The 27,817-nt window shown below is 47.8% G+C and overlaps 1 protein-coding gene across 2 annotated transcripts; it reads right to left on the reverse strand.

Moving 5' to 3' along the window:
* On the reverse strand, window positions 1–27,781 carry TRIM35 (tripartite motif containing 35). Of its 2 annotated transcripts, XM_086703741.1 has the most exons (6): window positions 27,284–27,780; window positions 13,902–13,997; window positions 9,133–9,363; window positions 5,173–5,195; window positions 4,235–4,353; window positions 1–2,827 (listed from the first exon to the last, which is right to left on the reverse strand). In XM_086703741.1, exons 1-6 carry the CDS (start codon window positions 27,716–27,718, stop codon window positions 2,250–2,252), a joined length of 1,482 nt encoding a protein of 493 aa, XP_086559867.1. In that variant the 5' UTR covers window positions 27,719–27,780; the 3' UTR covers window positions 1–2,249. The 2 variants fall into 2 exon arrangements, with proteins under 2 accessions (XP_086559867.1, XP_086559868.1); XM_086703742.1 differs by lacking the exon at window positions 9,133–9,363 and having other exon boundaries at window positions 27,284–27,781.
* Between the last annotated feature and the right edge of the window lie 36 nt (window positions 27,782–27,817).

The raw sequence follows: 27,817 nt of genomic DNA on the forward strand, positions 1-27,817 counted from the left end.
TGGGTTTTAGCTCAAATATCATTTTTATTTTTTAAAAAAGAGGCCTAGGCTATCCAAATTGTACTCTTTAAAAAACCCCTTCCACTATCTACGTTGGAAATAAAAAAAACATTTTTAAAAGTTTATTATAACTTAAAATAATTTCAGGTCAAGATTTTTGCAGAGATTCTATTTGATGGGCTAGATAAACACCAAGAGAATGCACACTGGTCTCAGGTCCTGGTCACCAAAGTGCCTTGAGGGTCAATGAGCCCAAGTGCCTTCCCGCCTGCACATGCCAGTCAGCCAACATTCCAACCCAGCCCCCTTCACCCAGTGGCATTTCCTACCGCGTCCCTCCCCGTGGCCCCTACTGATTGTACACATCCCATTGACAACGCTTCAGTTTTGAGTCGTCATTTCTGTTTTAAAAGCCCATTATGTGAGGCGGGGGCACAGGGGGAAGAAAGAACTCAAGTCCTCGGTCGGAAATGTGCCCCCTGATTAGACCACCACCCCCACGGGACAGTATTTCCTCCTACCACTCCGTTTCCTGGGACAGGGCAAGCGGACAATCAACATTTATCTGCAGGCATGAGCAAGGAGGAAGATGGAGGTGCAAGTTTGTAGGCACAACAGGAATTGAAAGGGGGCAGAAGCAATCAGGATGACAACACGAAAGGCCACAGGGTGTAAGACAAGCAGCTGAGGCCAGGGAGGGCAGCAAAGGCCAAGCGAGGCCATCTCCAGCCCTTCTCACCCCAGACCTGAATGAAAGGGGTCCCTCATTACTTTATGAGGACGAATCAGAGCTGTTTCTTCCACAGCAATCACAGGACATAATTTCCCAGTCCTCCTATCTCATCCCAGATGAGGAAACTGAAGCCCAGAGAAGGAACGGGTCTAAACTGTGCTTTTTTAAATTGTGGGGTTTTTTCCACTTGCATTGTATAAGTCACTTTTTAAGGCTAAAATGTAAAAAAAAAAAAAAAAAAAAGTGTTTTTTAAGTGAAATAGTCCAAGAAGTGCAAATAGATAAATCAGAGCTAATCTGATGGGCAGCCTTGCCTATTCCCCAAGGGGACCACAGGGGATCCTGGGGAGCAGTTTTAAAATACTGGTATAAAGTGATAGACAAGTTGAGCCCAGGTCCTGCCCCAAAGCCACAGCAGCAGCCCTGTATGAACTATATTTTCTTATTTTCTGTATTCTTGAGGCTCTGGCATCTGGGGCCTCACAGGCCTGGGGAACCTGTTCCTCCCAGAAGAAAGCAATCAACTCCCCAGTGAGCACGCCTTTCATATGCAAACCAACCCATCCTGAGCTATACCCCCAACCACTTCCTTTACCTGGCTCTCACACTGGGAGCCAAGGTTCCCCTCTGGATCATCCCTGACAAATGGGGACAGCCCCTATGTCCCAGAGCCTGCCAAAATGATTCGAACTAGAAGATCTCAAACCCGTCTACCCAGAGCCTTGCCCCACCTATTCCTATCACTGAAACCACAATAAAGTCTCCAACCTGTGCTTCCTCAACTCCCCCTGCCTCCTCACAGACCCTGATGCTTCCCCTGACGCTGCCCTGCGTGGCTACTCCCAAAGGTGCGGTGGGGCCCTCCTTCTGGGAGCTGTAAATAACAATCTCTTTTCAACTGCGGCCCTCTCCAGGTCCACTGGCCTTGCCATACCTGGATAATAAAACCTACGTTTTAAAACAGGCCCATTCTAGGGGCGCCTGGGTGGCTCGGTCGGTTAAGCGTTTGACTTCAGCTCAGGTCATGATCTTGCGGGTTCAGTGCGTGGGTTTGGGCCCGCCCTGCGTCAGGCTCTGTGCAGACAGCTCAGAGCCTGGAGCTTGCTTCGGGGTCTGTGTCTCCCTCTCTCTCTGCCCCTCCCCCGCTCACGCTCTGTTTCAAAAATAAACATTTAAAAAAATTTTTTTTAAAAACAGTCCCATTCTAGAAGCAAATGTCATCCCCAGAAACCCTGGCATTAGGGTTCAGAAAATTCACATCCTGAAGGTGCCATGGCTCTGAGGAGTGAGGGATCTCTTGGATGACTTTTAACCGTGGGCAGAGAAGGGACCAGAAATGAAGGAGAAGGTCTGGGGCCTGGAGCCATAGGAATAGGACAAGACAGGTCAGCAGGAAGATGCTGGCAGAGACAGTCGATTCAGAGGTACTGAGGTGAACGTGGACTGAGGAAGGGCAGAAAGAGAGCAGGACCACGGACCCGGTCCCAGGCAGCATCCATCCGGCTCCGGGCCAACCTCAGCCATCCAGCTCCTCCTTGACAGTGATCCGCAGGGGGCAGATGCGCAGAGGCTCAGCAGGCCCGTCCCCCCGCATGCCCCCCAGGTAGAAGTAGGGCCGCACCTCCCCGAAGCGGGCGTGGAAGGTGTAGAGGTGGCAGTGGCTCTCCGCGTCGTAGAAAGACAGCTCGCCCTCCTCACACTCCAGCTCTACGCGCAGGCGGCGGGGGATGGCCGGGACCAGGGCTGACGTGGCCGGGTCCGATGTCACACAGTGGTCTCCCTCCACGCCCTGCGTGCGGCACACGTACCAGAAGCCTGAGCGGGTGTCGTGGTAGCAGCTGTGCGAGTGGCCTTCGGCGCCGGCGTCCTGCTGCAGCCGCATCACACCCACCCGCCAGCTGGGCAGCCCCCCCAGGTCCACCTCCCAGGTGTGGGAGCCCTGCGAGAAGACGCGGGAGCCCAGCAGGCAAGGCGCTGAGGAGAAGCGCTCCGGGTTCTCCACCTGCACACGGTAGCCGTGGTTGGTGACGCTGGTGAGGTCATTGGACACCGAGAGCCAGCCGGCCGCGGTATTGGGATCGAAGCTGAAAGGCACTGAGAGCAGAGGGGGACAGTGGGGGCGAATCAGCAAACCTTAGGTGCTGCCTGCCTGCCACGCCAGCCGATGCCTCCATCCCCCCAAAGTGACCCGCTGTGTCCCAACTGGCCCCAGGGCGTGGAGGGAGCTGTCCAGGGCTGAGGGGCAGGGTTATGGGCTGAACTGTGCCCCACCGAAAAAGATGGGGATGTCTTAACCGCCAGTATTTCAGAAGGCATCCTTATTTGGGAGTGGGGTCATGGCAGATGTGACTGAGATGACATCAGACAGGAGCCAAGTGGGACCTTAACCCAACATGACTGTTGTTCTTGCCAAAGAAAGGAGAAGGGACACAGACACACGAGGGAACAAGGCCAGGTGATGACAAGGGCCGGGATCCAAGGGCTACAGCTGCCGGCCAAGGATTGCTGGCCAACACCAGAAGCCAGCGAGAGGCAAGGAAGGCCCTCCCTATAGGTTTCAGAGGGAGTACGGCCCTGCCGACACCAGCACTCTGGACTTCTGGCCCCTGGAACTGCGAGAGCAAGTAAATCTGTCATTTTACGGCACCCAGTGTGCAGTCCTTTGTTAGAGCAGCCACAGGAAACCAACAGGAGCAGGGGCCCCGGGTGCTCACAAAACTCCATGACGATTTGGAGAAGCACGTAACATCCCTCTGGGTGGGTCACTGACATTTCTCCCTACAAAATCACGTCTTAGCTTGGGTTGCTACACAAAAATACCCCAGGCTGCGTGGCTTCAACAACCGAAATGTCCCTCTCATGGTTCTGGAGACTGAAGTCTGAGGCTGGGCTGTAGCGTTGTTCAGTTTGGGTGAGGCCCTCCCTCCTCGTGGCTCACAGACGGCTGCCTCTTGCTGTGTCCTCACACTGGGCAGAGGGGAGAGGAAGCCGGCCCTCTGGTGCCTCTCCTTGTAAGGGCACTAACCCCATCCTGGGGCTCTATGCTCATGACCTCATGTAACCCAAATCACCTCCCAAAGGCCGCACCTCAAATGCCATCACATTGGAGGTTGGGCTTCAACCTACAAATGTAAGGGGACACAAACACTCAGTCCGTAGCGCCCAACAAACACAGTGACTCGCGTGGCCTGGTGTCACCTTGGAAAGGCGATCCTGAAAGGAGGAGACCTTCCATAACCTACACGGTCCAGTTCCGAACAGAGAGGGCAGCCAGCTCCTCTTTCTGCAGAGGTGGCCGAGTGTCAGGACCCAAAGACAGGGGCTCTGCCAGAGGGTTTTGAGTGGTGGGGCTAGGGGTGGAGAGGGCACCAGGCAGCTGTCTGAAAGAGGCTGGAGAAGGTCCGACAGGATGGGAAGCTAAAAGAGAGGAGTGCAGCTGGCTCTGTGCCTCATGTAAAGTACCCCCCTCCTTCCTGTAACCCTGCCCGCACCCGCATTCACCAGATTCAACGGACGTGACCATCTTCCTCCAGACGCGGTACTGCAGGGAATCCAGGTACTTGCAGACGTCGATGAGCATCCCGGGCTGGACGGGCTCCGGCTCCATGGTGCAGAAGAGGCTGGGAAGGGAGGGAAGGCCTGGTGGGCAGGGCTGCGGCCGTGCATCCTGGGCCTAACTGGGTCAGCCGGCCACGGGCAACAGGACTCATTCCCTGGCCATCCTACCCATGACAAACCTGGGCTGGGCTCTGATGGGAGACGAGCCAGTAGCCAATTGGGCTGCTCCTAGCTCTCTGCAGGATTCAGTATTCGGGCTCAACCTGCCCCAGCTGGGACAAATATATATAGGAGGTTCTCAGACACAGTTCCCCTTCTTGAGGGCACAAAGCATGCTTACTATCTGCTCATGGGATGTCTGAGTCAGAAGGGACCGTAAGGGTCCCCCAGTCCCAATGTCTGAACGTATCATTGGCCTTCGCTTTGAACACCTTCGGTGCCGGGAAACTCACTACTCTCCAAAGCATTCTCTTTCACCTTCGTACAGCGGTGACTGGGATACAGTTCATTGCTGTGAGCCCAACAGACATCAACAGAAACCAGTGTGTCCCTGAGGCTCTCAGAGGGAGGGGCTAACCAAGAAATAAGCTTAAACGTTGGGATGGCCCCCTGAGAAATACAAGCCATGTGCAAGATGACACATTCTCTCCCCACACAACGGACGGTGATTTTCCACACTCAGAAAAACAACACTTCACCAGCATAAATCGGAAGTGGAATGGCTCAAAGGAGGGCTCTGTCCACCTGGCCAGTCCCCACCACTCCCTCTGGGTCATACCCAGCTGGCTTCATTACCTGCCTGGCCCTGGAGCCACTGGCGCTGGCACCCCTGGGATTTCTGCCTGCTCTTCCCCTCCCCTCCATCAGCTTTGGCAACTTACCGGCGTTTTCGGCTTTTGTGTTTCTAAAAGAAAACACAAACAAACGAGCAAACAAACAAAAAACAGAGCCATAAGCACAGGGAAAAAAAAAAAAAAGTAAGTTTCTGATCTCAAAAGTAGCCCTACATCCCATGTTCATGGACCAGAAGACTTCACATTGTTAAGATGGCAATGCTCCCCCAACTGATTTACAGATTCAATACAGTTCCTATCGAAATTCTAGCTGGCTTCTTTATAGACACTGACAAGCTGATCCTAAAATTCGTACGGAAATTCAAGGGAACCAGAATAGCCAAAACAATCTTGGGCAAAAACAAAGTTGGTGGCTCACACATCCCGACTCCAACGCTTACTAAAAGCAAGAGTAGTGAAAACAACGTGGTACTACCATAAGGACAGACATACAGATCTAATGGACACTGAAAGTCGAGAAGTAAACCCTCACATTTACTGTCAGTTGGTTTTCTACAAGGGTGCCAAGGCCATTCATTGGGGAAAGAATGGTCTTCGGTAAATGGTCTTCAGTGGGACAACCGGACGTCCACATGAACAGATTGAAGACGGATTCCCACCCTGCACCACACCCAAAATTTTCTGAATTAACTCAAAACTTAAATGTGGAGCTAAGCCTATAAAACTCATGACCCTGGATTAGACTATAGTTTCTTAGATATGACTCCAAAAGGATAAACAGCAAAGAAAACACAGACCAACCGGACTCCATCAAAAGGAAAAGCTTCTGTACTTCAAAGGAAGTTACCAAGAAAGTGAATAAAATGACCCACAAAATGGGAGAAAATATTTACAAATCACATACCTGCAAAGTGTGCATAATGCCTAAAAACCGTTACAATTCAACAACAAAAAGACAAGCAACCCACTTTAAAAAATGGACCAAGGATCTGAATGTGCAGTTCCCCCAAAGATATACAAATGACCAACAAGTACGTGAAAAGATGTTCAATATCATTAGCCACTGAAGAAATGCAAATTAAAACCACAGTGAGATACCATTTTGCACCCACGGCAATGGCTATTTTAAAAAACAATGGCTATTTTAAAAAACTAAAACTCCTAGGCACCTAGGAGGTGCCTAGGTGGTTTAGTCGGTTGAGTGTCCAACTTTGATTTTGGTTCAGGTCGTGATCCCAGGGTCACGGGATTGAGCCCCACACAGGGCTCTGTGCTCAGCACGGAGCCTGCTTAGGGTTCTCTTTCTCTTTCTCCCTCTCTCTCTCCCTTTGCCCCTCTCTCTCCCCTGCTCACGCTCTCTCTCTAAAATAAAAATTTAAAAATAATAAGACATTTTCAAAGAAAGTTAGCGCTGGCAAGCATGTGGAGAAGTTAGCCCTCATACACTGTTGATGGGACTATAAAATCAGTGCAGTTGCTTAGAAAGCAGCCTGGCAAACGGTTAAACTTACAAGTTACCGTATGATTCAGTAAATCTATTCCTAGGCACATACTCAAGAGAAATAAAAACATATGTCTACACAAAAACTTGCACATGAATGTTTATAGCAGTATGATTCATAATCGCTAAAAAGTGGAAGCAACCCAAATGTCCACCAATTGATGAATGGGTAAATAAAATGTAGCATATCCACACAACGGAGTATTATTCAGTCCTGTACTGATACATGCTGCAACAGATATAGTTTCAAAACGTGCAGAGTGAAAGAAGCTGGTCACAAAAGGCTACATGTTATGTGATTCCATTTATAGGAATCATTTATGGAAAATGTCCAGACTAGGCAAATCCTTAGAGATAGAAAGTAGATTAGTGTTTGCTGAGGGCTGATGGTGGGGCGAGAGGGGGAGCATAGGAGGGTGACAGCTAAAGAGTACGGGGTTTCTGTTGGGGGGGTAAAACTAATTCTATGACTGATTATGGTGATGGCTGTATAACTCTGTGACTACAGTAAAAACCACTGAACTACACATTTTATTTTTTTTTTTTTAATTTTTTTTTTTCAACGTTTATTTATTTGTGGGACAGAGAGAGACAGAGCATGAACGGGGGAGGGGCAGAGAGAGAGGGAGACACAGAATCGGAAACAGGCTCCAGGCTCTGAGCCATCAGCCCAGAGCCTGACGCGGGGCTCGAACTCACGGACCGCGAGATCGTGACCTGGCTGAAGTCGGACGCTTAACCGACTGCGCCACCCAGGCGCCCCTGAACTACACATTTTAAATGAGTGAATTATACAATATGTGAATTTTATCTCAATAAAACTGTTACATTAAAAAAGAAAAAATCAGGGCACCTGGCTGACTCAGTCAGTTAGGCATCTGACTCCTGATTTCGGCTCAGGTCACGATCTCACAGTTTTGTGGGTTCAAGCCCCGTTTTGGGGTCCGTGCCGACAGCACGGAGCCTGCTTGGGATTCTCTCTCTCCCTCTCTCTCTGGTCCTTTCTCACTTGCACTCTGTCTCTCTCAAAATAAATACACAAGCTTAAAAAAAAAGGTCATGAAAGCACACTGGTCACTGGGCAAGACGACACTCCCAATTTCCTAACCAGAAACAGCAAGGAATCTAGCTTTTAGAATCCACCAAATGATTTTATTATCAGGGGCATTTTAGAGACAGGAGACATCAGGATTCAAAGCTTTGTATGAGGCAGAGAACCCCAACAGTCCCTGGTGGGGATGTGACACCCACCTGGCTTGAATGGAAGATGTCCCTGTCCCTTCTCAATCCACTCTACAAAGAGTCCCCTTTCCAGAGGGTTCGGCTGTTCTCTAAGTGGAGGAGATACCTCACCATCCTAATCGATTTCCAAACTAGCTTTCCATTATAGAAACATCTCTATAAAGACCTAGTGACTCATGGGGGGCAGGAGGCAGGGGATGAAAGCAATAAAAAGAAAAAAAATCAACTAAATAGATATTTTTTAAAGAGAGAAAGAGGTCACCCTTTTATTTAAAAAAAAAATTTTTTTTTTAATGTGTATTCTTTTTGCGAGAGAGACAGAGTGTGAGTGGGGGAGGAGCAGAGAGAGAGGGAGACACAGAATTCAAAGCGGGCTCCAGGCTCCGCGCTGTCAGCACAGAGCCTGACACGGAGCTCGAACTCAACAACTGTGAGATCATGACCTGAGCTGAAGTCTGACACCCAACTGCCTGAGCCAACGCTGGTGCCCCAAAGTCACCCTTTTCTTAAGAAAACAATAGAGAATATCAAAATGTCATATTTACATTAAAAAGTTAAAATAATTGTATAACTCTAGAATGTTCCATTTTGTCTTCTTTGTAAAATCCTATAACCCCTGTCTAATCATGAGAAAAACATCAGACAAGCCCAGGTGGGAGAACAGGCCATCTGGCCAGAACTCCTCAGGACTGCCAAGGTCATGAAAAACAGAAAATAAGAAGCTGTCACAGACCAGGGGAGACTGGGAGACGGGACAACTAAATGCACTGTGAGCCCCTGGATGGGACCCTGGAGCAGAAAGAGGACAGTAATGCAAAAAGTGGTGACTCCAAAGAAGTCTGGACATTAGTTAATTACAACACACCCAGGTCAGCTTCCCGCGGACAAATGTGCCACAAGATGATGTAAGGTGTCGACAATGGGAGAAACAAGGAGAGGCATACGGGGGCACTCAGGGCTATCCCTGCAACTTTTCCATACATCTAAAATTAATCCAAAACAAAAAGCTTATTTACCAAGTACTCCATTTGGAGCAGAGAGAGAAGAAAGGAAAAGAGAGCAAGAGTGAGTACAAGAGAGGAAGGGCGGGGGAGAAGGAAAGGAGACAGAGGCAGAGAGAAGTGAACTCTGATGAAAACCCTCTTGGCCTCCTGACGGACAGAGAACTTCCTCCGAGGGCTCCGAGGGCCCAGCACCCCGAGACTATGGGAAGACGGGGTGGGCCGGGGCCGGGGGCCTCCGGCTCCCCACCGGCTCCTGAACACCTGGTCCCTGTCACTGAAGCCAGGCGGCAAGCCCCTCACCATGAGAAAGGAAACGTCATCCTCCTTCATTTCCACCTGCAGCCGCTCAATCTCATGGGCCAGAGCCTCTGTGTCCTCTGCCAGCCGCTTCATCTTCCCTTCAGCCAGACGCTGCTTCTCCCTCGCCTCCTCGGCCATGGCATCCAGGATGGCTTGCTCCTCCACTCTCAGGAACTCGCGAAGCTTGTCGAACTCCTGCCGGATTCGCCCTTCCAGCCAGGCAGCCTCCACCTGTGGCAGAGAGCAGGACGGAGCCACAGAGGGTCAGCCTCGGATGGAAGCCCTCGGCCGGCGCCTGGCCGCGTGACTCGGAGGTTTCTAACAAAGGAGCTCTGTTTTCAAAGGAAACCATGAGCAGACCCCCCGACAGGTAAAATGCAGGTGCAGTTTTATCAGCACAGAGTTGTAAGTTTAAAGCACACAGCATAATGACATTGTCTTGATAAATTGAAATCTCAAATCGAATCACTGCTTCCAGATGATGCCTATCGTCTGGATCCTCCTCAACACACACTAATCTGTATCTTGGTTAGGTGCACAACAGCAAGGGAAATACTGAATCGCAGAAATGAACTGCTGTTGTAAGAACCATTTTTTATTTTTTGAATGTATTTTTAAAATTTTTTGCATGTTAATTTATTTTTGAGAGAGAGAGTGCATAAACAAGGGAGGGGCAGAGAGAAAGGGAGACACAGAATCTGAAGCAGGATCCAGGCTCTGAGCTGTCAGCACAGAGCCTGATGTGGGGCTCGAACTCACCAACCGTGAGATCATGACCTGAGCTGAAGTTGCACACTCAACCGACTGAGCCACCCAAGTGCCTTGCAAATAACAACGATGTTTAAAACTTATTTGCTGGGAATGCAAGCTGGTGCAGCCACTCTGGAAAACAGTAGGAAGTTCCCCCAAAAACTAAAAATAGAACTACCCTACGACCCAGCAATTGCACTACCAGGCATTTATCCACAGGATACAGGTATGCTGTTTCGAAGGGACGCATGCACCCCCATGTTTATAGCAGCACTATCGACAATAGCCAAAGTATGGAAAGAGCCCAAATGTCCATCGATGGATGAATGGATAAAGAAAATGTGGTAGATATATACAATGAAGTATTACTTGGCAATCAAAAAGAATGAAATCTTGCCATTTGCAACTACATGGATGGAACTGGAGGGTATTATGCTAAGTGAAATTAGTCAGAGAAAGACAAAAATCATATGACTTCACTCATATGAGGACTTTAAGAGACTAAAACAGACGAACATAAGGGAAGGGAAACAAAAATCATATAAAAACAGGGAGGGGACAAAACAGAAGAGACTCATAAATATGGAGAACAAACTGAGGGTTTCGGGAGGGGCTGTGGGAGGGGGGATGGGCTAAATGGGTAAGGGGCACTAAGGAATCTACTCCTGACATCATTGTTGCACTATAATGCTAACTAATTTGGATGTAGATTTTAAAAAATAAAAAATAAAACAAGTTAAAAAAAATAAATAAAACTTATTTGCCTTCCAATCTTAAGACTTCAAATCTGTCTGATCCAGAGGCTTCCCAACAGAGTAGGAAGTATTTACTTTAAAACCAAATCATTGGGGCGCCTGGGTGGCTCAGTCGGTTAAGCATCCGACTTTGGCTCAGGTCATGATCTCGCGGTTCGTGAGTTCGAGCCCCGCGTCGGGCTCTGTGCTGACAGCTCAGAGCCTGGAGCCTGTTTCAGATTCTGTGTCTCCCTCTCTCTCTCTGACCCTCCCCCGTTCATGCTCTGTCTCTCTCTGTCTCAAAAATAAATAAACGTTAAAAAAAAAAAAATTTTTAAAAACCCCACCAAATCATTAACGATACACATACTCCTAATCGTAACTACAAAAAGCTTTTTAAAAGTTAAAACAAACCCATAAATGCACTCAAAGAAAAAGCAGAGAAATATTTTTCACCTTGGAATGAAAAAGACCTTTTGTACAGCAGTAAAACAGAGAAGCCTCAAAGGAGATCATTGAATGGATATAAAAATAAGAAGTTGTTGTTTTTTTTTTTTTAAAGTAGGCTTCATGCCCAGCACAGAGCTCAACATGGGGCCTAAAGTCATTACCCTGACACCAAGACCTGAGCTGAGATCAAGAGTCAGATGCTTAACCACTGAGCCACCCAGGCGCCCTAAACATGACATGTTCTAAATGGCAAGAGACTACTAATAAAGTGAAGTACAAAAATACAATTCTAAGATGACCACTGGAAAAACAACTCGAAATGTGTGCAGTAGCAATGGCAGGTCACTATCTCATTTTGAGATTGAAAAGTTCAGTACATGATGAATAATATGCTCATGGCTCTGACAATATGTGACAAAATATTCACCAAAAAAGTGAAAATGACCCAGAAAAGGTAAAAGTGTTTCACTGAAAAAGAAATGACAAGCAAGGATAAATATTTGCAACGGATAACAGACTGTTATTCTTAATATACAGAGCACTCCTATGAATCCACTAGAGAAAAGGGCAAATATTCCAAGGAAAAAAAAAAAGCACGTGAACTGGTGTTCACAGAAGAAACACAAATGGCTTTATACTTGTGAGCCGGTGTACAAACTGACTGTCAAAGGCATGCAAATGGGAGGGTACTGCTGAAATACCAGGCCCAAAAGATGGGTTGTGCGTGGTGGGAGAGACAGTGAAATGCAGGAGGATTTCTGTCCCACAGAAAGATAAAAAAGCAGGCAGGAAAACCCCGCCAGTGCAAAGTCAAGTCTAGCTACCCTGCCGGCTGGCAATCCGGAGCCTTAAAGGGGTAAACATCAAAGCCTTCACTTCCCTCACAGCCTGCACAGACTGGACTCAGGGGGAAAGCATGAATCACATAGGAGTCCTGCAATCTGACACCTGGCCACGCGAGAGTTGCACAGCGCCTGGGACGGGCAGACAGGTGCTAGCACCCGGACCTACGGACATGCCCCGGGCACCTCCACTGCAGTCCCGACGAGGCCAGCCACGTGAATGGATGGGGCTGGCCACAAAGGAGCTCAAGCCACAGAGGCAGAGCTCCAGGATTCCACGGTGACCACGGGAAAAGCAACTCACTACGAGTGTTCTGACCACAGGGTAGGAGGTTCCAGTCACTTCCTGTCTGGATCAGAACAGGGTGGGAGGTTCCAGTCACTTCCTGTCTGGATTGGAAGCTCAACGTGTGTTCTGGCTCTGACGGTATGACAAAATGATTCACTGCAACAGTGAAAACGCCTCTCAAATCCAGCTGGATGGTCTATAAGATGCAAGAGTTGTTGGAAGGACTTTTCTGTTGGGCACTTCACATGTATCCTCTCAAGTGAACGTTTAAAAACATTCTAGTAAGAGGAAGCCGCTCTCTTTCCACAGATGAGGGAATTAGCTTGCAGGGGGTGAGGGATGTGCCTGGAGGACAAGGCTTGGCTTTGGGAGTAGGTCGGCTTTACCGTTACTGCCCTAGCCACCCACCTTTCACGATCCTTTCTTCTACCTTATTCCACCAGCTCTGCGGCTCGGGGAAACTCCTTGGCCAGATGTTAAGGAGGCTCTTTCTCAAGCCTAGTCCCCTCCCATGGGCACATGGGCATGGGGGGGGGGAGTGCCAGGCAGCCCAAGCCAGGTAGGTCTCAGCTGAGCTGTACTTAGTAAAAGTACTCACCCAGGGGGTGACAGAGCAAAGCCAGGACAACCCATCAGAAACCCGGCTGCCAATCTGCACAGGACTCAGAGGAAGAGAGGGTGCCCAGGCATAGACAATGACAGTGGGGACAGAGGGGAGACCATTCACTCATTCAATTTACAACCCCTTATTGATCACCTACTGTGTGCCAAGAATCCTCTCAGATACTACTGCGCTTGCTTTCGTTACATTCTAATGGGAGTACGTAAAAAAAAAAAATAGGAAGTTAATTGCAGAACACAAAATGGGGACATATGAGAGCAACTAAAGGAGAAGGCTGCTTGGGTAGGGTGATCAGGGAACGATTCTCCGAAGGGACGTCTGAGCTGAGATACTAATGACAAAGTGCCCCTTATGGGAGATCCGGGAGGAGACAGCTCACGTGAGGGTCAGAAGGCAGGCCAATGTAGCTGGAGCCAAGCATGGGAGGAGACGAAACCGAGGAGCAGGGAAGGGCGGGATGAAGGCCGTGAAGGCCACAGTGAGGAGTCTGGACTGTGTGATCGCAACAGTTTTAAGCAGAGGAGTGACGCAATCAACGTATTCTTCTAAAACATCAGTCCACTCCATGGAGACGGACTGCAGAAGAAGGGCAGAAGGCTGGGGCCCTGGTACACGGCCAGGTGAGAAACAACGGAGACATGGCCAGGACGCTGGAAACAGAACGGCAGGTGGACATGATGTATTTTGCAGTTAGAGGAGACAGGACTGCTATGGAGTGGACCCGGGGAGTAAGAGGAAAGAGGAGGAGCTAAAGAGCCCTAGGTCACCGTTGGCTTGAGCAGCTGGGTTGGATGGTCAAGTGCAGCACGTGTTGAAGTTAGACTGAAAGCACAGTGCAGATGACACAGGTAGTTTTTCAAGCCACTTCCGTGGCTGCTGGCGTGGCCTGTGCCCAGCTATTTAGAGAGGCCATGGCGGTGCAGCCACAATCAGCAACCTAGGACATGACCGTGCTAGACCCTCAGAGTTAGGGAAGGATGATTTTGTGTCCATACCCACAGCCAGGGTGGGCCCACCCTCACCTCTCCCCTCCCCCCATATCCCAGGTGTCCCTAATCTCCCCACTCAGCCAGTGCACTCACCTGATTATGCTTGGCGATGGCCTCATAGGAGCGCCGCACAGCCCAGAAGGCCTTGGCTTTCTCCCGCAGCGCATGCTCCATGTTCCTGCACTTGGCCTGCGTGAGATACAAGGAGGAGGCACATTAGGGCTGGAGGCCAGGCAGGGGGTGACACACCCCATTTACAACTGGAGTCCAATGTCAGTGTGGGCACAACTCAACCGTTTACTCAACCCAGTCTGTCCACATGCTGCAGGGCACAGCAGAAAGGGAAGTCCTATAGCCCTGACCTCCAATCCGGCATTTTTAGCATAAAGTGCTCTCAGATCCCTTCTAACCGGCCCCTTCGTTTCCTACCTGGTACAGATGGGAAGACAGGGCCTGTTCCCTCGCAAGTTGGCCACAGTACAGCGTAGAAGGGCATCCCACTCAGGCCTAAAGCTGGTCCAGACAAGCCAAGAACCCCTGAGCTGCGTGCCAGTTCTATAGACCATGTGCTCACAGGCTCCCTTTCCCACTTTCTAAACCGGACTGGCCTGCAGTTAGAAATGAACAGATCTGATGGCAGGTTGGTCCAGTTATTCCTACAGGGCCCGATCTAAACACAGATCTCCCCACATCCCTACCTTGTGGCAATATTCTACTGGTACAGGAGCCATGGGAAACACTTTCATCACTGCTTTCAGCAAATACTTTGGTTTTAGTAGTTTTGTTTTTTTAAACTTAACCATTCTTGCTCTGATCTCCTTGGACTTCACTACCAGTTTTAGGTTGGATTCCTACCTTTTGTATTCAAGGCCTATCCATGTCTTTCCATCGTTAACCTTTTCACTTATCATTCTGAGAAAGCTTACCAGGTTTTTTTCTTTGGAAAAATAGTAACAATTCTAATGGCATTAATTATAAATGGCCAGCATTTACTATTTGCTAGGGAAGGTGCTAATTACTTTATAGATTATGTTACTTAATCATAACATTATCTCTGTTAGGTGAATATATTATTAGCCTCATTTTAGAAATTAAAAAACAAAAACAAAAGCACACAAAAGGGAAGTGACTAGCCCAAGAGCACACAGCTAGTATATGGCAGAATAGGGATGTGAATCTAGACAGTGGTGATAGCCAGCTTCTAAGATGGCCCCTGGTGATCCCTCCCTTCTGTGAGATAGGGCAATTTGTTGCTTTAAGCTTCCAGTTTTGGGGGTGATTTGCTATGCAGCAATAGAAGATACAGATTTGTCCTCAAAAGCCTCATCCCCACCTGGACCTGATTCGGATGATGAGATTCAGGAGCTGATACTATAACAAGATGTTTGGGGATCTTGGGAGTGGGTGAGTATATTATGAATGTGGCAGGGATGGGGTGACATGAATCATTGGGGGCCAGAGGGCAGATTGAAGGAGGCAGCCTCTAAAGTGGTCCCAGCAGGGGTGCCTGCGTGGCTCAGTCAGTTAAGCGGCCAATTTCGGCTCAGGTCATGATCTCACTTCTCGTGGGTTCAAGCCCTGCATCGGGCTCTGTGTTGACAGCTCAGAGCCTGGAGCCTGCTTCCGATTCTGTGTCTCCCTCTCTCTGTGCCTCCCCCACTTGCACTGTGTGTCTCTCTCTCTCAAAAATAGGCACTTCGAATGAATGAATGAATGAAATGGTCCCAGTAATCCCCACTTCTGGCATTCATGCCATGGTGGAATCTCCTCCCTGTGGGTTGGACCTAGCAACTTGCTTCTGATCAGCAGAATGTTGCAAAAGCAAAGGGAGATCATTTCCAAGATAGGGGACCAACAGCCTGTGCATATCCCTTCTCACCCTACATTGCTTGCTCACTTTGGATGGAAGCCAGCTGCCATGTTGTGATCTAGTCTACGGGGTGGCCCACGGGGCTAGGAACTGAGGATGGCGTCCACCCAACAGCCCGACAGGACCGGAATCCTGCCAGCAACCACACAAGCAAAAAATAAGCAAGCTTGAATGGTGACCTTGGCCTACTCGAGCCTTCAGATGAGACTGCAGCATCATGAGAGACTGAGGGCAGACACCCCCAGCTAAGTCATGCCCAGATTACAGACCCAAAGAAACTGTGAGATAACATTTTCTGTTTTAAACCACTCTTTTTGGAGGTAATTTGTTATGCAGCAATAACTGGGCTGTCTCTTACTCCATAGCCCATTCTTCTAACTGCTGTAGTCCAAAAGTGATACCTTGTTTCATTTTCTGCAGATTTTGTTTTCTTTTCTATTCATTTTGGTCATTATTATGATCTCCTTGAGAACATATAACAGATTTTTAAAAATTATTTTCTGTAGAATAACATCTCTAAGGTGAGCCTCCCCGGTAGCAAAATAAAATCAGTATGAACCTCCCACAAGACCAGTGAAATATCACCCTAATGTTTTATTTTGTGGGACAAGAGGTCTTGTCACAAAGTCACGTAATAGTTCTGTGACGTGCCAAATACGCGTGGATGACAGGCGTGAAGGAACTGCCCACACGTTACCCAGGGGTGTGCTGGTCCCAAAACAACACAGCCCAGCCCTCTGCCTTCGATTACGGGCTAAAAAAGATGGCAGGGGGCCGGGCGCAAAAGTCCCTTGTCCTTTCCCAAACTCTTCAACCACTATGAGAGTTCTGCTGTAATGCAGCAAAGACCAACCCCAAAATGACCCTTCTCTGAGGTGTGAGTTGATGAGATCCACCAATGGTTCTATTTGTAACAAGAGTTACTACTGACATGTACTGTGCATCATGCATCAGATTAAACACTTTATAAATATCATGGTACTTAATTCTTACATTCCTGTGAGGCAGGCACTACACTCCACTTACACAAAGGAGAAAAGAAGGCCCAGAGGAGTTGAGTAAGTTGTCAAAATTATTAAGTTGTTAAAATTTATGTGAAGCTCAAGAATGGTCAGCACTAACAGAAGGTGGCAGAAATCAGAAGGTGGTTGCCTCCGACTGGGAAGAAGAGGGCTCTCCAGGGTGACAGAAATGTTCTAGTTTGTTCGGGGTGGCAAGTATAGGGTGTGGATAACTGTCAGAACTCCTCAGATTCAACATTCAAGATCTATGCATCTTGTTGTATATAAAGTCTACCTCGAAAATTTAAAAACCTATAAAATGAAAACATTTCTTGTCACTTACCGAGAGCTTTCCTCCCACAATGAAAGGAAATCCCGGCAATTTCTCCCAGGTTTAAAGAGTTGTTTTTTACCTTTCAATCTCTGTTGTTGACAACTTGTTTGCTTTGGCATAAAACATATGTGTGCCTTAAATACACATACATGTGGTTAAGTACAGAAGGTTATAAAGTGAACACCTCTGTAACCACACCCAGGATGTGTCCCTTCTGAATCATAACCCCTTCTTGCTGCCAGAGGAAACAAGGGTCCTTATTTACATGTATTTCCCTGCTTCTCTTCATAGTTCTATGCACCCATGTATGCATCCTTAACCTAAACAATATACTTTCATTTTTCCCGGTTCTGAACTTTGTATTAATGGAAACATTCTGTGTGCATTCTTGTGTATCTTGTTTTCTTAACCTTAATGTAAGGTTTACAGGATTCAAATCCGTTACTGTATGTAAGTTTACTCATTCATTGTTGCACTGTATTCCAGTGTATGAATACACATTTACCCATTCCGTGTTCATGGACAGTTGGGTCATTGACACTCTCCAAGTAATACAAATAGCACATATCTTCCTGCATACATCACATATACACGTACGCTTGTCTCTGTGCAAAATACTCCTGGAGGCAGAAACACTGGTGTGTGTATTTTCAGCTTTAGAAGATAACGCCAAACCGTTTTCCAAAGCAGTTGTACTAGCTAATACCACACAAGCGATGTTAATGAAGTGTTCATTAACCATTGGATATTTATTTTTTAATCTGTTCACGTCTTTCAACCATTTTTTAACGGAGTTGCCTGCCATTTTCCGAATGGTTTGTAGGGATTTATTGTAAATGTGCAACGTCTTTCATGGGTTAGATGTGTAATAGGTATCTTCTATTGTATCGCGTGTATTTCTTAACTTCAATATGGTCAAATGTATCAGTCTTACCCTTTAGAGTTAGTTTTAAAAATACTCCCATACCCTAGGGTCAAAAAAAGTTAATTTGCTATATTATTATCATTTTTTAAGCTTTATGGCTTTCCTTTCTCATTTGGGTCCAATGTGGATACCTGGAGTTTATCCTGTGAATGGTATGACCTGAGAGCTCGCTTCCTCAGAACCATTATTTAAGAGTACTGTGATACACAGGCCACCATACATGAAACGCAGATATGTTTCCAGTTCTCTAGTCTGTTTCCCTGGTCCACCTGTCTGTCCTCTGCCAATATCACACAGCCTTAATTTCTACAGCTGTAAAATAGATATATTTTGTAATATTTCTATATCTAATATAGATATCTAATAAATATCTAATATCTAATAAATATCTCCTAAGAATGTTTTTGCAATCGTTGTCCCTTAAAGTTTTCATACGAATGTTAGAATTAGCTTGTCAAATTCCACAAAATAATCACATTGGGATTTTGATTAGGATAGTACTGACTCTACACTCAGTTGAGAGATAACTGGCATCTGTAAATAGTGAGCCTTCTCATCTATGAATATGGTATATCCTCCATTTAGTCTTTGATGTCTCTCAATGAAATTGTTCCCCACTTTCCCCCCCCCCTCCACCCGGCCAGAGATCTGCATCTTTGTTACCTTTATTGTTATAAACTCAATTTTCTATACCACTGTATTTTTTATTTGATATTTGCTACTGATATACAGAAATATTTTAATCTTTTTGCAACTGGCATTCTGTCTAAACTTATTTATATTCATAATTTATCCATAGCATCTTTTTATTTCCTATGCAACAGAAATTTCTATACAGATACATGTAATCATGTCATCTACAGATCATGCTAGTGTAGTTTCCCTCTTTCCTAACCTTATACCTTTTATTTATGATTCCTGACTTATTTTATTAGCTACAATTTTCAATACACAATTGAATAGAACTGGCCATAATGAGAAAACTTTCAGTGTTTCACCATTAAATATGGTATTAGCTCTAAGCTTTTCAGGAGTTATACTTCATCAGATTAATGAGGTTCCTTCCGTTCCTAGTTTGCTAATTTTTTTTAAGTACTAAAACATACCGAACTTTATCAAATGTATTTTTTTTCCGTCCATTGTCATAATCCTATTTAAGTGGAACAAAACTAGGTTGTTTTCTTCTCTGACAACTTCTGTCATTTAACTGGAATATTTAACATAACCCAACATGTCATCCAACCTACCACCTATTTCTCCCACTTGTTCAGTATTTCCTTTTCTTCCTATTTGGGGATTTACTGTGCACGTTTTATTCCACTTTTTCCCTTTCCGTGCACTTTGTGGTTCGTCTAGGAAATACTGCATGTAAACAGTGTGAATTCAAATGAATCTAAACAATACACTTTTCACATTTGTTTTAGATATTCGGATTTTAACACCACACAACATACGTGTATCCAACTGGACTGACCACTCAGGGACCTGCATTATAGCCCAAGCAGTGTGTTGAATGAGCAGAAGCTGCTGGCTTCCTAGTGGGGGCTCTGGTGTGAAGCCTGGTCGGGACTCATACGGGTCATCACTGCCCTGGATGGAGCTAAATGGCCTGTGACACATGTGGAGCATTGACCAGGCCCCAAGCCCAAAAGAGCTCTGATTTTAGTTTCAAATTACAACACTCAAGGTTAGTTATAAACATGCAGAACAGGAAGCTTTTATTTACACTAAAAGGTTCAGAATGTGATTATAAGGTCTACGTCGTTGATTTTAAAAATTACAATTTGATTCTTTAAGCAGCAAGTTTCAATAATATATTTAATAATTAACCCTAAGGATTTTACAAAGTTATTTTGCCCAAATTATCCATTAACACAGGTGCTATGTGGTATAACAGAAAATGGGAAGGGTGCAGGTGAGAGAAAGAATAAATACTATTTCCCAAGATGGTCACTGTGCCCCTCAAGTACTTATCAAAGTGCTAGGGTCATGTCTGCAGCCAGGGATGTCTGCCCCAAGCCAGATTTTCTGTCCTCCGAGGCCCTATGTATGCTGCTGCTTCTGAACGATTCCTGTCTGCACCGTCCAACAATCCCAATGTGGCGCTGAAAACTCAGCTCAGGTTCCCCTCACTTCCTCAGGGAGCCGCCTTGATCTCCCCAGCAGAGTTCAGGTACATCCCGTGGGCTCTCACAGCTCTCAGGTACAACCCTATGGTCCCACTTACTACCCTGGATAATCACCTCACTTTCCTGGAAAGGCTGCAGGCTTCCAGGAAAGGCCAGGTCCTCTCGCCCCACACATGGTGCTCAACAAACCTTTGCAGAAGGAATGGACGCTTGCCCTGCAAGGGTAGAAACTGTCTTGTCTCTGCATATCCCCAGGTCTCAGCACAAAGCGGATGTGCATACCTACCTACCTGCCCAGTCAATGAGTGCATCCAACGTCCATGGTCTTTCCACTACTCCACACTGGCTCCTGGACTGAAAGTTAGGAGACCTGATTTATAAATAGTGTCTTTGTCACTAACCACTGGCGAGAACTTTGGCAAAGCCCTCTCTCTCACTGGCCGTCAGGCTCCATACCTTAGAGGGGTGCCTGGGTGGCTCAGTCGGTTAAGCATCCAACTCTTAATTTTGGCTCAGGTCATGATCCTGTGGCCATGAGACTGAGCCCCATGTTGGGCTCAGTGCTGGGTGTGGAGCCTGCTTAGGATTCTCTCTCTCCCTTTCTCTCTGCCCCTCCCCTCTCTCTCAAAAAAATTTTTTTTAATTAAGAAATAAGGCATGTCTCTGAAATTTCACTGTAAAAATGAAGAACAGTTCTTGGTCCATGTTTACCCAGCCCATTACCAGTGTCCTGGCATCTGCCTCTGGTTCCTGTTACTTTCCCTATTTCAAATGTTTGTTTCCAGGCAGACTGACACAGCAGCTAAGAGCTCTGGCACCCTGCCACCCAAGTTCAGATCCCAGCTGCCCCATTAGGAGCATTCATTTTCTTCTCTCTGCCCCATGGTTTTCTCATGTGGGTAAGAGGAATGAGACTGCCTAGCTCACAGGATTGCTGTGAGGTTCCCACTAGTCAATCCATGTAAAGTACTTAAAAGAGCACACCAGGCATGTGTTAACTCTCACTACTAAGTGCCGCTTAGCACCAGGTGACTTAACTCTCCTTCCGGGTTATTTCCCAGGCCTCTTAAATGCATAGGATAAATGCATCCAAGACAACTCGATCTCGTCCAGATCCTTTTCCTATCCAACTCCAACCCAGTCTCCCATTTTTCCTTTCCCCTCGGTGTGCTTATGAAGCAGGTGTCCACCATGGTGCCTTGTGCTGGGGTCCAATAACTCAGGAGCCTCAATAAGCAGTGTTCAGTAAGACCCCATCCCTGCCCTTGGGCACATGCCTCACCAAGCAGGCAATCAATGTCCTCCATGCAATTTGGATCTGGTAGGGCCGAGCCCATAATGGGGGGGTCCAGAAGGGGGTGTGTAGTTAGGAAAAGGGGGAAAATTATGAGGGGGGAGATTTAAGGAAAACATGGAATATTCCAGGCTAAGATTTAGCCAGACTAATTGTAAGAAGGTAATCCCAGAAGGGGAACAGACTGGGGCTGGTGCAGAAGAAGCTGGAGGGCAGAGAATGGCTCTCAAGTCAGTCCCATGTGACGCCTAAGAAAGTGATCTGGACAAGGCAGTTCGAGGCCTGGGACTTTGTGGGGGTTCTGCAAGGCAGAGTAAACACTGGACTGGGACTCAGGAAATCTGAGTTCTAATCCTTTTCACTCCCTGCGACTGTCACAAATTGCTGTATCTCTCCAAGTTTCTGTTTTCTCACTAGTAAAATGGAATCATCTCCTCACAGTGCCCTCTGGCTCCGAGTCTATATATTTGGGGATCTCCAAGTTTTCCAGGAAGAGTTTTCAGTTAGTGTTTTCATTCAATGACCTACACAAACAAACCAAAACCAAAACACCTACCTAAGGTAAACCTTTTCTGAGTCACCTAATGAACACTGCCAACACACGCTTTCAGTTCCTACAACTTCAGGACCACTCTGTGTTTGCTAACAATGTCCAAGCTATACGACTTTCATTGTCTCGGCCTAATAGGGAAAGAACAGAAATACACCTAACAGGTAAAGGGTGGGCTAGATCTAATGAAGGCCAATTACATCACAGCCAAGTTTTGGTTCTTCGAAGAAGGAAACTGAGGCTGGCAAATCAAGTCATCACATAGAAGAGGGTAAAGGGGTATCATGAGTATTGCCAGATAAGCCTCAGAGCCACCGCAGGAGCAGCGCTTGAGTTTCAGCAAAATAAAGCCTTGTAATGAATATCTGAACTAGAAGTGAATTGATTTTTGTTTTGTTTGTGCTTAATTTGTAAGTTTTGTGTGTCTGTTTTACTGCCTATGTGTGGAATAGGAGGAATTTACACTAGTTTAGTGTTTGTATGTAAGGAATATATTTTATTTCACAGTGTTAGAACAGTTTCTCCTCGAAGAAGAACGGGTACGTTGTTGAGGTTTGAGAAACACGTGCCAGTGGATGTCCCTTCAAGCCCCAACATGTACTTTTAGTGATCTAGTTGAAACACTTATGTCATGTGTGGGGCACCTGGGTGGCCCCATTGGTTAAGCGCCCGCTTCAGCTCCGGTCATGAACTCGCAGTTTGTGAGTTTGAGCCTGGCGTCGGGCTCTGTGCTGACAGCTCGGAGCGTGGAGCCTGCTTGAGATCTTCTGTCTCTCTCTCTGCCCCTCCCCGGCTCGTGCGCACTCACTCCCTCTCTCTCTCTCTCTCAAAAAATAAATAAATAAATAAATAAACATTAGAAAAAAATCAAACACTTATGCCATGTTTGGGTATCTCAGCACTTCCTTCCTTCATGCCCCACGTATGTAGGTAGGACAAAATCTCAGATCTTTAACATGCCCTTCGTGCCCCTTGCGATCTGTCCTGGACTGGATGCCCTCATTCCCCGTCCAGACGTCTCTGGGTTACTCTGCATCCCTGCCCCCTGCCCCACCACCGCTGCTTGCTGCCCCTCACTTAGCTAACTCCTCCTGGGTCTTGAAATCACCTCCCCAGAGACTCCTTTCCATGCCCCAGCAGACAAAAGCAGGCTGCCTTGTCACAGTGGGTCACATCCTGTACTGTCCTTCACAGGAATGTCACGCTGAAACTACAACGAGGGTGACTATATATATATATACTTTTTTAAGTTTATTTATTTTTGAGAAAGACAGAGCGAGCAGGGGAGGGGCAGGGAGAGAGGGAGACAAAGAATCCTAAGCAGGCTCCGTGCGACTTGAATTCACGGACCATGAGATCATGACCTGAGCTGAAATCAAGGGTCGGACGCTCAACCGACTGAGCCACCCAGATGCCCCTAATTAGTGTGATTGTTATTCAGTTATGTCTGATTCCAAGAAGCCAAGGGCTAGGACTCCTCTGTCCTCTGCTAGACATACTGTGCCTGGCACACAGTAGGCACCCACTGATGGCAGTTCCTACCCACTCAAGCCTCTTAAAACTCCTACATAATCGGCTGCCCTCACTGCTCCCAGAACAGAGAACTGGCAGGGAAAGTCTTCCCCAGGGACCAGAGAAGTTTCTCACAAAGTCCATGACCAGAGAAGGGGCTGAACAAGGCCCCAGGTGAACTGTATATAGTACTTGCCCTGTGACTTCAGACAAGTTACTTCACCTGAGACTCAGTGTCGCTGTCTGTAAAATGGGGAGAACAGTACCTACATGTAGCAAGTTGAATAAAGACGTCCACATCCTAAAACTTAGAATTTGTGAATATATTATTTATATGACAAAAAGGACTTTGCAGGTAGGATGAAATTATGGATTTTAAGATGGACGATTATCCTGGATGGTCCAGGTGGGCCCAAGTCATCGAAGGGTCCTTTTATTTTTATTTTTATTTTTTTTAAATTTTTTTTTCAACGTTTTTTATTTGTTTTTGGGACAGAGAGAAACAGAGCATGAACGGGGGAGGGGCAGAGAGAGAGGGAGACACAGCATCGGAAACAGGCTCCAAGCTCCGAGCCATCAGCCCAGAGCCTGACGCGGGGCTGGAACTCACGGACCGCGAGATCGTGACCTGGCTGAAGTCGGAGGCTTAACCGACTGCGCCACCCAGGCGCCCCCGAAGGGTCCTTTTAAAAGGAAGTTAGGGGAGTCAGTCAGAGAAGGCAATGAGACAACAGAAGCAGATGTTGGAATGATGGAGAAAGGGGCCTCTAAAAGCTGGACAGGGCAAGGAAATAAATTCTGTCCTGGCCTCCAAAAGGCACGTAGTGCTGCCAACACCTGGATTTCAGGACTTCTGACCTCCAGAACCATAAGAAAATACTTCTGTGCTGTGCTAAACTGCCGTGTTTGTGGCAATTTATTACAACAGCAATAGCAGACCAATATGCAACCTCATAGGGTTTTTGTGAGGATTGAATTGGTTGACATGTAAACACTCAAGAGCACCAGGCACATAGTAAGCGCTCAAAAAGCGTCGGCTGGGGGCGCCTGGGTGGCTCAGTCGGTTAAGCGTCCGACTTCAGATCAGGTCACGATCTTACCACTTGTGAATTTGAGCCCTGCATCAGACTCTGCGCTGACAGCTCAGAGCATGGAGCCTGCTTTGGATTCTGTGTCTCCCTCTCTCTGCCCCTGCCCCACTTGTGCTCTGTCTCTCAAACATAAACCAAAAAAATTTATAAAAAAATAGTGTCGGCTGGTTCGATTATTATTTTTACCGAATTCCTCAGATGATTGCCCAAGTGATCTTTCTAAACACACAGCTCACCACAAAGTCCCTATTTAGAAGCTTTCAGGGCTGCCCACCGCACACAACAGAAGCCCCTCGGCCTGCTCTCCCCTCTCCAGCCTTCCCACGCTGCTCCCCGCCCAGTCACCCAGCACTATTTATTGTCTGACTTCCCCTACTACAGTGCGAGTTCCACAGGGCAAGGGCTCGGTCTTACCTCTGTGGCTTCAGCACCCCTAACAGGTCCCGAACACCACACAACAGGTCCTTGGGACACGGGTGCCTAACGCACGACTGAGTTCCACCCTGTGAAGGGCTGAGCACACATGGCTTGCATTGTCCTCACATCTTTCAGGACCGGACTCCCTCTGTCCTCATAGGTCACCCTAGGTGCCCATCAGTCTGACAGCATCATCCCTCTGCTTAAAACCCTCCTACTGCTCCCTAAAGTCTCTAAGATAAAGGCCAAGCCTCAAGGCCTCAAGGCCTCTTCTGCGCTCCATTCTCACTCTAACTACTCTGACATCCTCTTACTGCCTGAACAGTTAGGCCTCCCAGCTTCTGGACCCTTATGTATGCTGCTGCCTCTGCCTGAAATACCCTCCCTCACCCCCTTCACCTGGCTAACATCTCCTCATCCCTCAGGTCTCTGCTTCAAGCTCCCTGAAGGTATGACATGCTGTTTATCTCATGTCTTGCAGTATCCCTGGGACCTAGCAGTACAAGGCATCTGCTGAATGAACAGGAAGTTGTCATTAGACCATATGTGCTTCCTGGCACCTGACTCACTGTGAATCCCGGCTTAGCCCAGACCTGGGGGTTCTGCCTTAGTGCTCTTGGCCTCGACCCCTGCCCATCTTCCTGCTCTGTACCTGTGCCAGTCCCATGGTGATGAGCGATGACTTGATCCACGGTGCCCCGCCCCACCTCAACCCCAGCCCCCAGAATGCCCAGTATTTACTTTAGCTGTACCAAATCAGGACCTGGCACTTGTGCTAGAGAGTATGGGAAAAAGCATTGTTGTGGACCACTGTTAAACACGGCAACAGGCGTTACAGGGTTATCCCTCTGGCAAGTTACTGTGGTATTCAAACATGCGTTCTGTTAACATTCCCCTTTACTTGAACTCTGTCAAAATGTGCAATGGAACTGTAACCAACTTTCAATATTTCTTAAGAAAGGCATTAGGGGTGCCCTGATGGCTCAGTCTGTTAAGCATCAGATTTTTGATTTGGGCTCAGGTTATGATCTCACAGTGTGAGTTCAAGCCCCACATTGGGCTCTGCGCTGACAGTGTGGAGCCTGCTTGGGATTCTCCCTCTCTCTCTCTCTCTCTCTCTCTGCCGCTCCCTCCTTCGTGCACACATGCTCTCTCTCAAAATAAATAAGCTTTAAAAAAAAAAAAAAGGAAAAGAAAAAAAGGCATTGAAAAGAAAACAGGGTCTGGAGACCAGTGCACCTCCTTTTCAATACATTCAGCTTCCTACCAGCTTAACCAGTGGGTCTGACCCATGTGTTAATAACTAAGGAAATAGTGTTTCACACCCTGTGCAATTTTTATTTTAAAAAAAAATTTTTTTTTTAATGTTTATTTATTTTTGAGACAGAGACAGAGCATGAACGGGGGAGGGTCAGAGAGAGAGGGAGACACAGAATCTGAAACAGCCTCCAGGCTCTAAGCAGTCAGCACAGAGCCCGACGCGGGGCTCGAACTCACGGACCGCGAGATCATGACCTGAGCTGAAGTCGGACGCTTAACCGACTGAGCCACCCAGGTGCCCCACCCTGTGCAATTTTTAAATCAATCAGTAAAAATAAAATAACAGCCAATGCCAGAGTACAATAGACGTTTTCACAGAACTTCTGTTTCAATTGGCACATACATATGAGTGCTCTGGATCACAATGGAAAAACCATGGGCTAAAGGTCAAAAATTGTGAAAACTCCTGAGATGGCTAATCCTTACTTTCTGATCATTTCCCCTTCCGATACCAAAGTATTCTCCATGTTACTTTTGCCCTGTACATTCCTCACTTTATTTACAGCCACTGGAACTCTAAGCATTGGGGCGCGGAGTGTGATCCAGAATAAACCAGTTGGCCAGGGCCAAAAGCCTCTCCACGACTCCACGATACATAGGGCCAACTCCGGGAAGTATGTGACCCACTTTGGAAGACCTTATCCCTGGCTCCCCAGGTCCTGGGCTCCCGCACCTCTAACCCGACTGCCCTAAGCTCCAAGATCCTTGGGCTTTACCCACTCCTGTGCTTCTCAAATGGGCCTGAGCCACACCCTGCTGGGGTAACCGGTGCAGGGGCTCGGCCCTTCAGAAGTGGGTGGGGCCGTCCTGAGAACAACGTGTAACCCCAGTTCCCACACTTCCTGTTTACTTTCCCTCTTCTCCCCTCGCAGGCCTCCTGGCCCGACCCCCCTGTAGGTTACCGGAGTCCGAGGGGGCGAGGTCTGGGCACACAGCTCTGAAGTGAGCCGTGGGGTCAGGGGTGCCGAGGTCCGGTCGGGACACGGCCGCCACGTGCGCTCTCGGCCACCTCCCGCACACTGCCGCTCTTACCCGAAAGTCGTGGGCAGTGTCTTTCACTGGCTGCACGCGGTGCCCCTGGTGCCGGGAGTCGGCCTGGCACGAGCAGCACAGCAGCTCCTTGTCATCGAGGCAGAAGAGGCTGAACTGGCCGCGGTGCAGGCGGCAGAGGCGCGCGGATCGGTGGCCCGCCCAGCGCGCGCCCTCGGACTCCTCGCGCAGCAGTTTCTCTACCAGGTTGTTGAGGGTGTGGTTAGTGCGCAGGTCGGCTAGGGCCGCGCGGTCCTTGCACACCGGGCAGGTGGGCGTCACCTGCACCTCCCAGCAGCGGGTCACGCACCCGCGGCAGAAGTTGTGGCCGCAGCGCAGAGTCACGGCATCGCGGAAGGGATCGTAGCAGACGGCACAGAGCAGCTCCTCCTTGAAGGAGCGGGAAGGCCCGGGGGACACGGCGGGGCCCAGCTCCATAGCTGTGGCCACCGGCTCCCAAGCCGGTAACTTTGACTCCCACCCCTCCCACCCACCTCGAGGATTCGGGACCCGCGCGGGGCGGCTCCCGACCCCTTC

Source organism: Puma concolor, chromosome B1, assembly GCF_028749965.1.
Source record: "Puma concolor isolate L17-30 chromosome B1, mPumCon1.1.hap2, whole genome shotgun sequence".
Lineage (NCBI taxonomy): Eukaryota > Metazoa > Chordata > Mammalia > Carnivora > Felidae > Puma > Puma concolor.

Bases quoted from the DNA above. Each gene is read 5' to 3' on its own strand.
- TRIM35 (XM_086703741.1), bottom strand. From the start codon at position 27,718: ATGGAGCTGGGCCCCGCCGTGTCCCCCGGGCCTTCCCGCTCCTTCAAG. The intron at 13,998-27,283 runs GTAAGAGCGGCA...TATCTCACGCAG, and splicing joins ACACTGCCCACGACTTTCGG to GCCAAGTGCAGGAACATGGA. The intron at 4,354-5,172 runs GTAAGTTGCCAA...CTCCCTTCCCAG, and splicing joins CACAAAAGCCGAAAACGCCG to CCTCTTCTGCACCATGGAGC.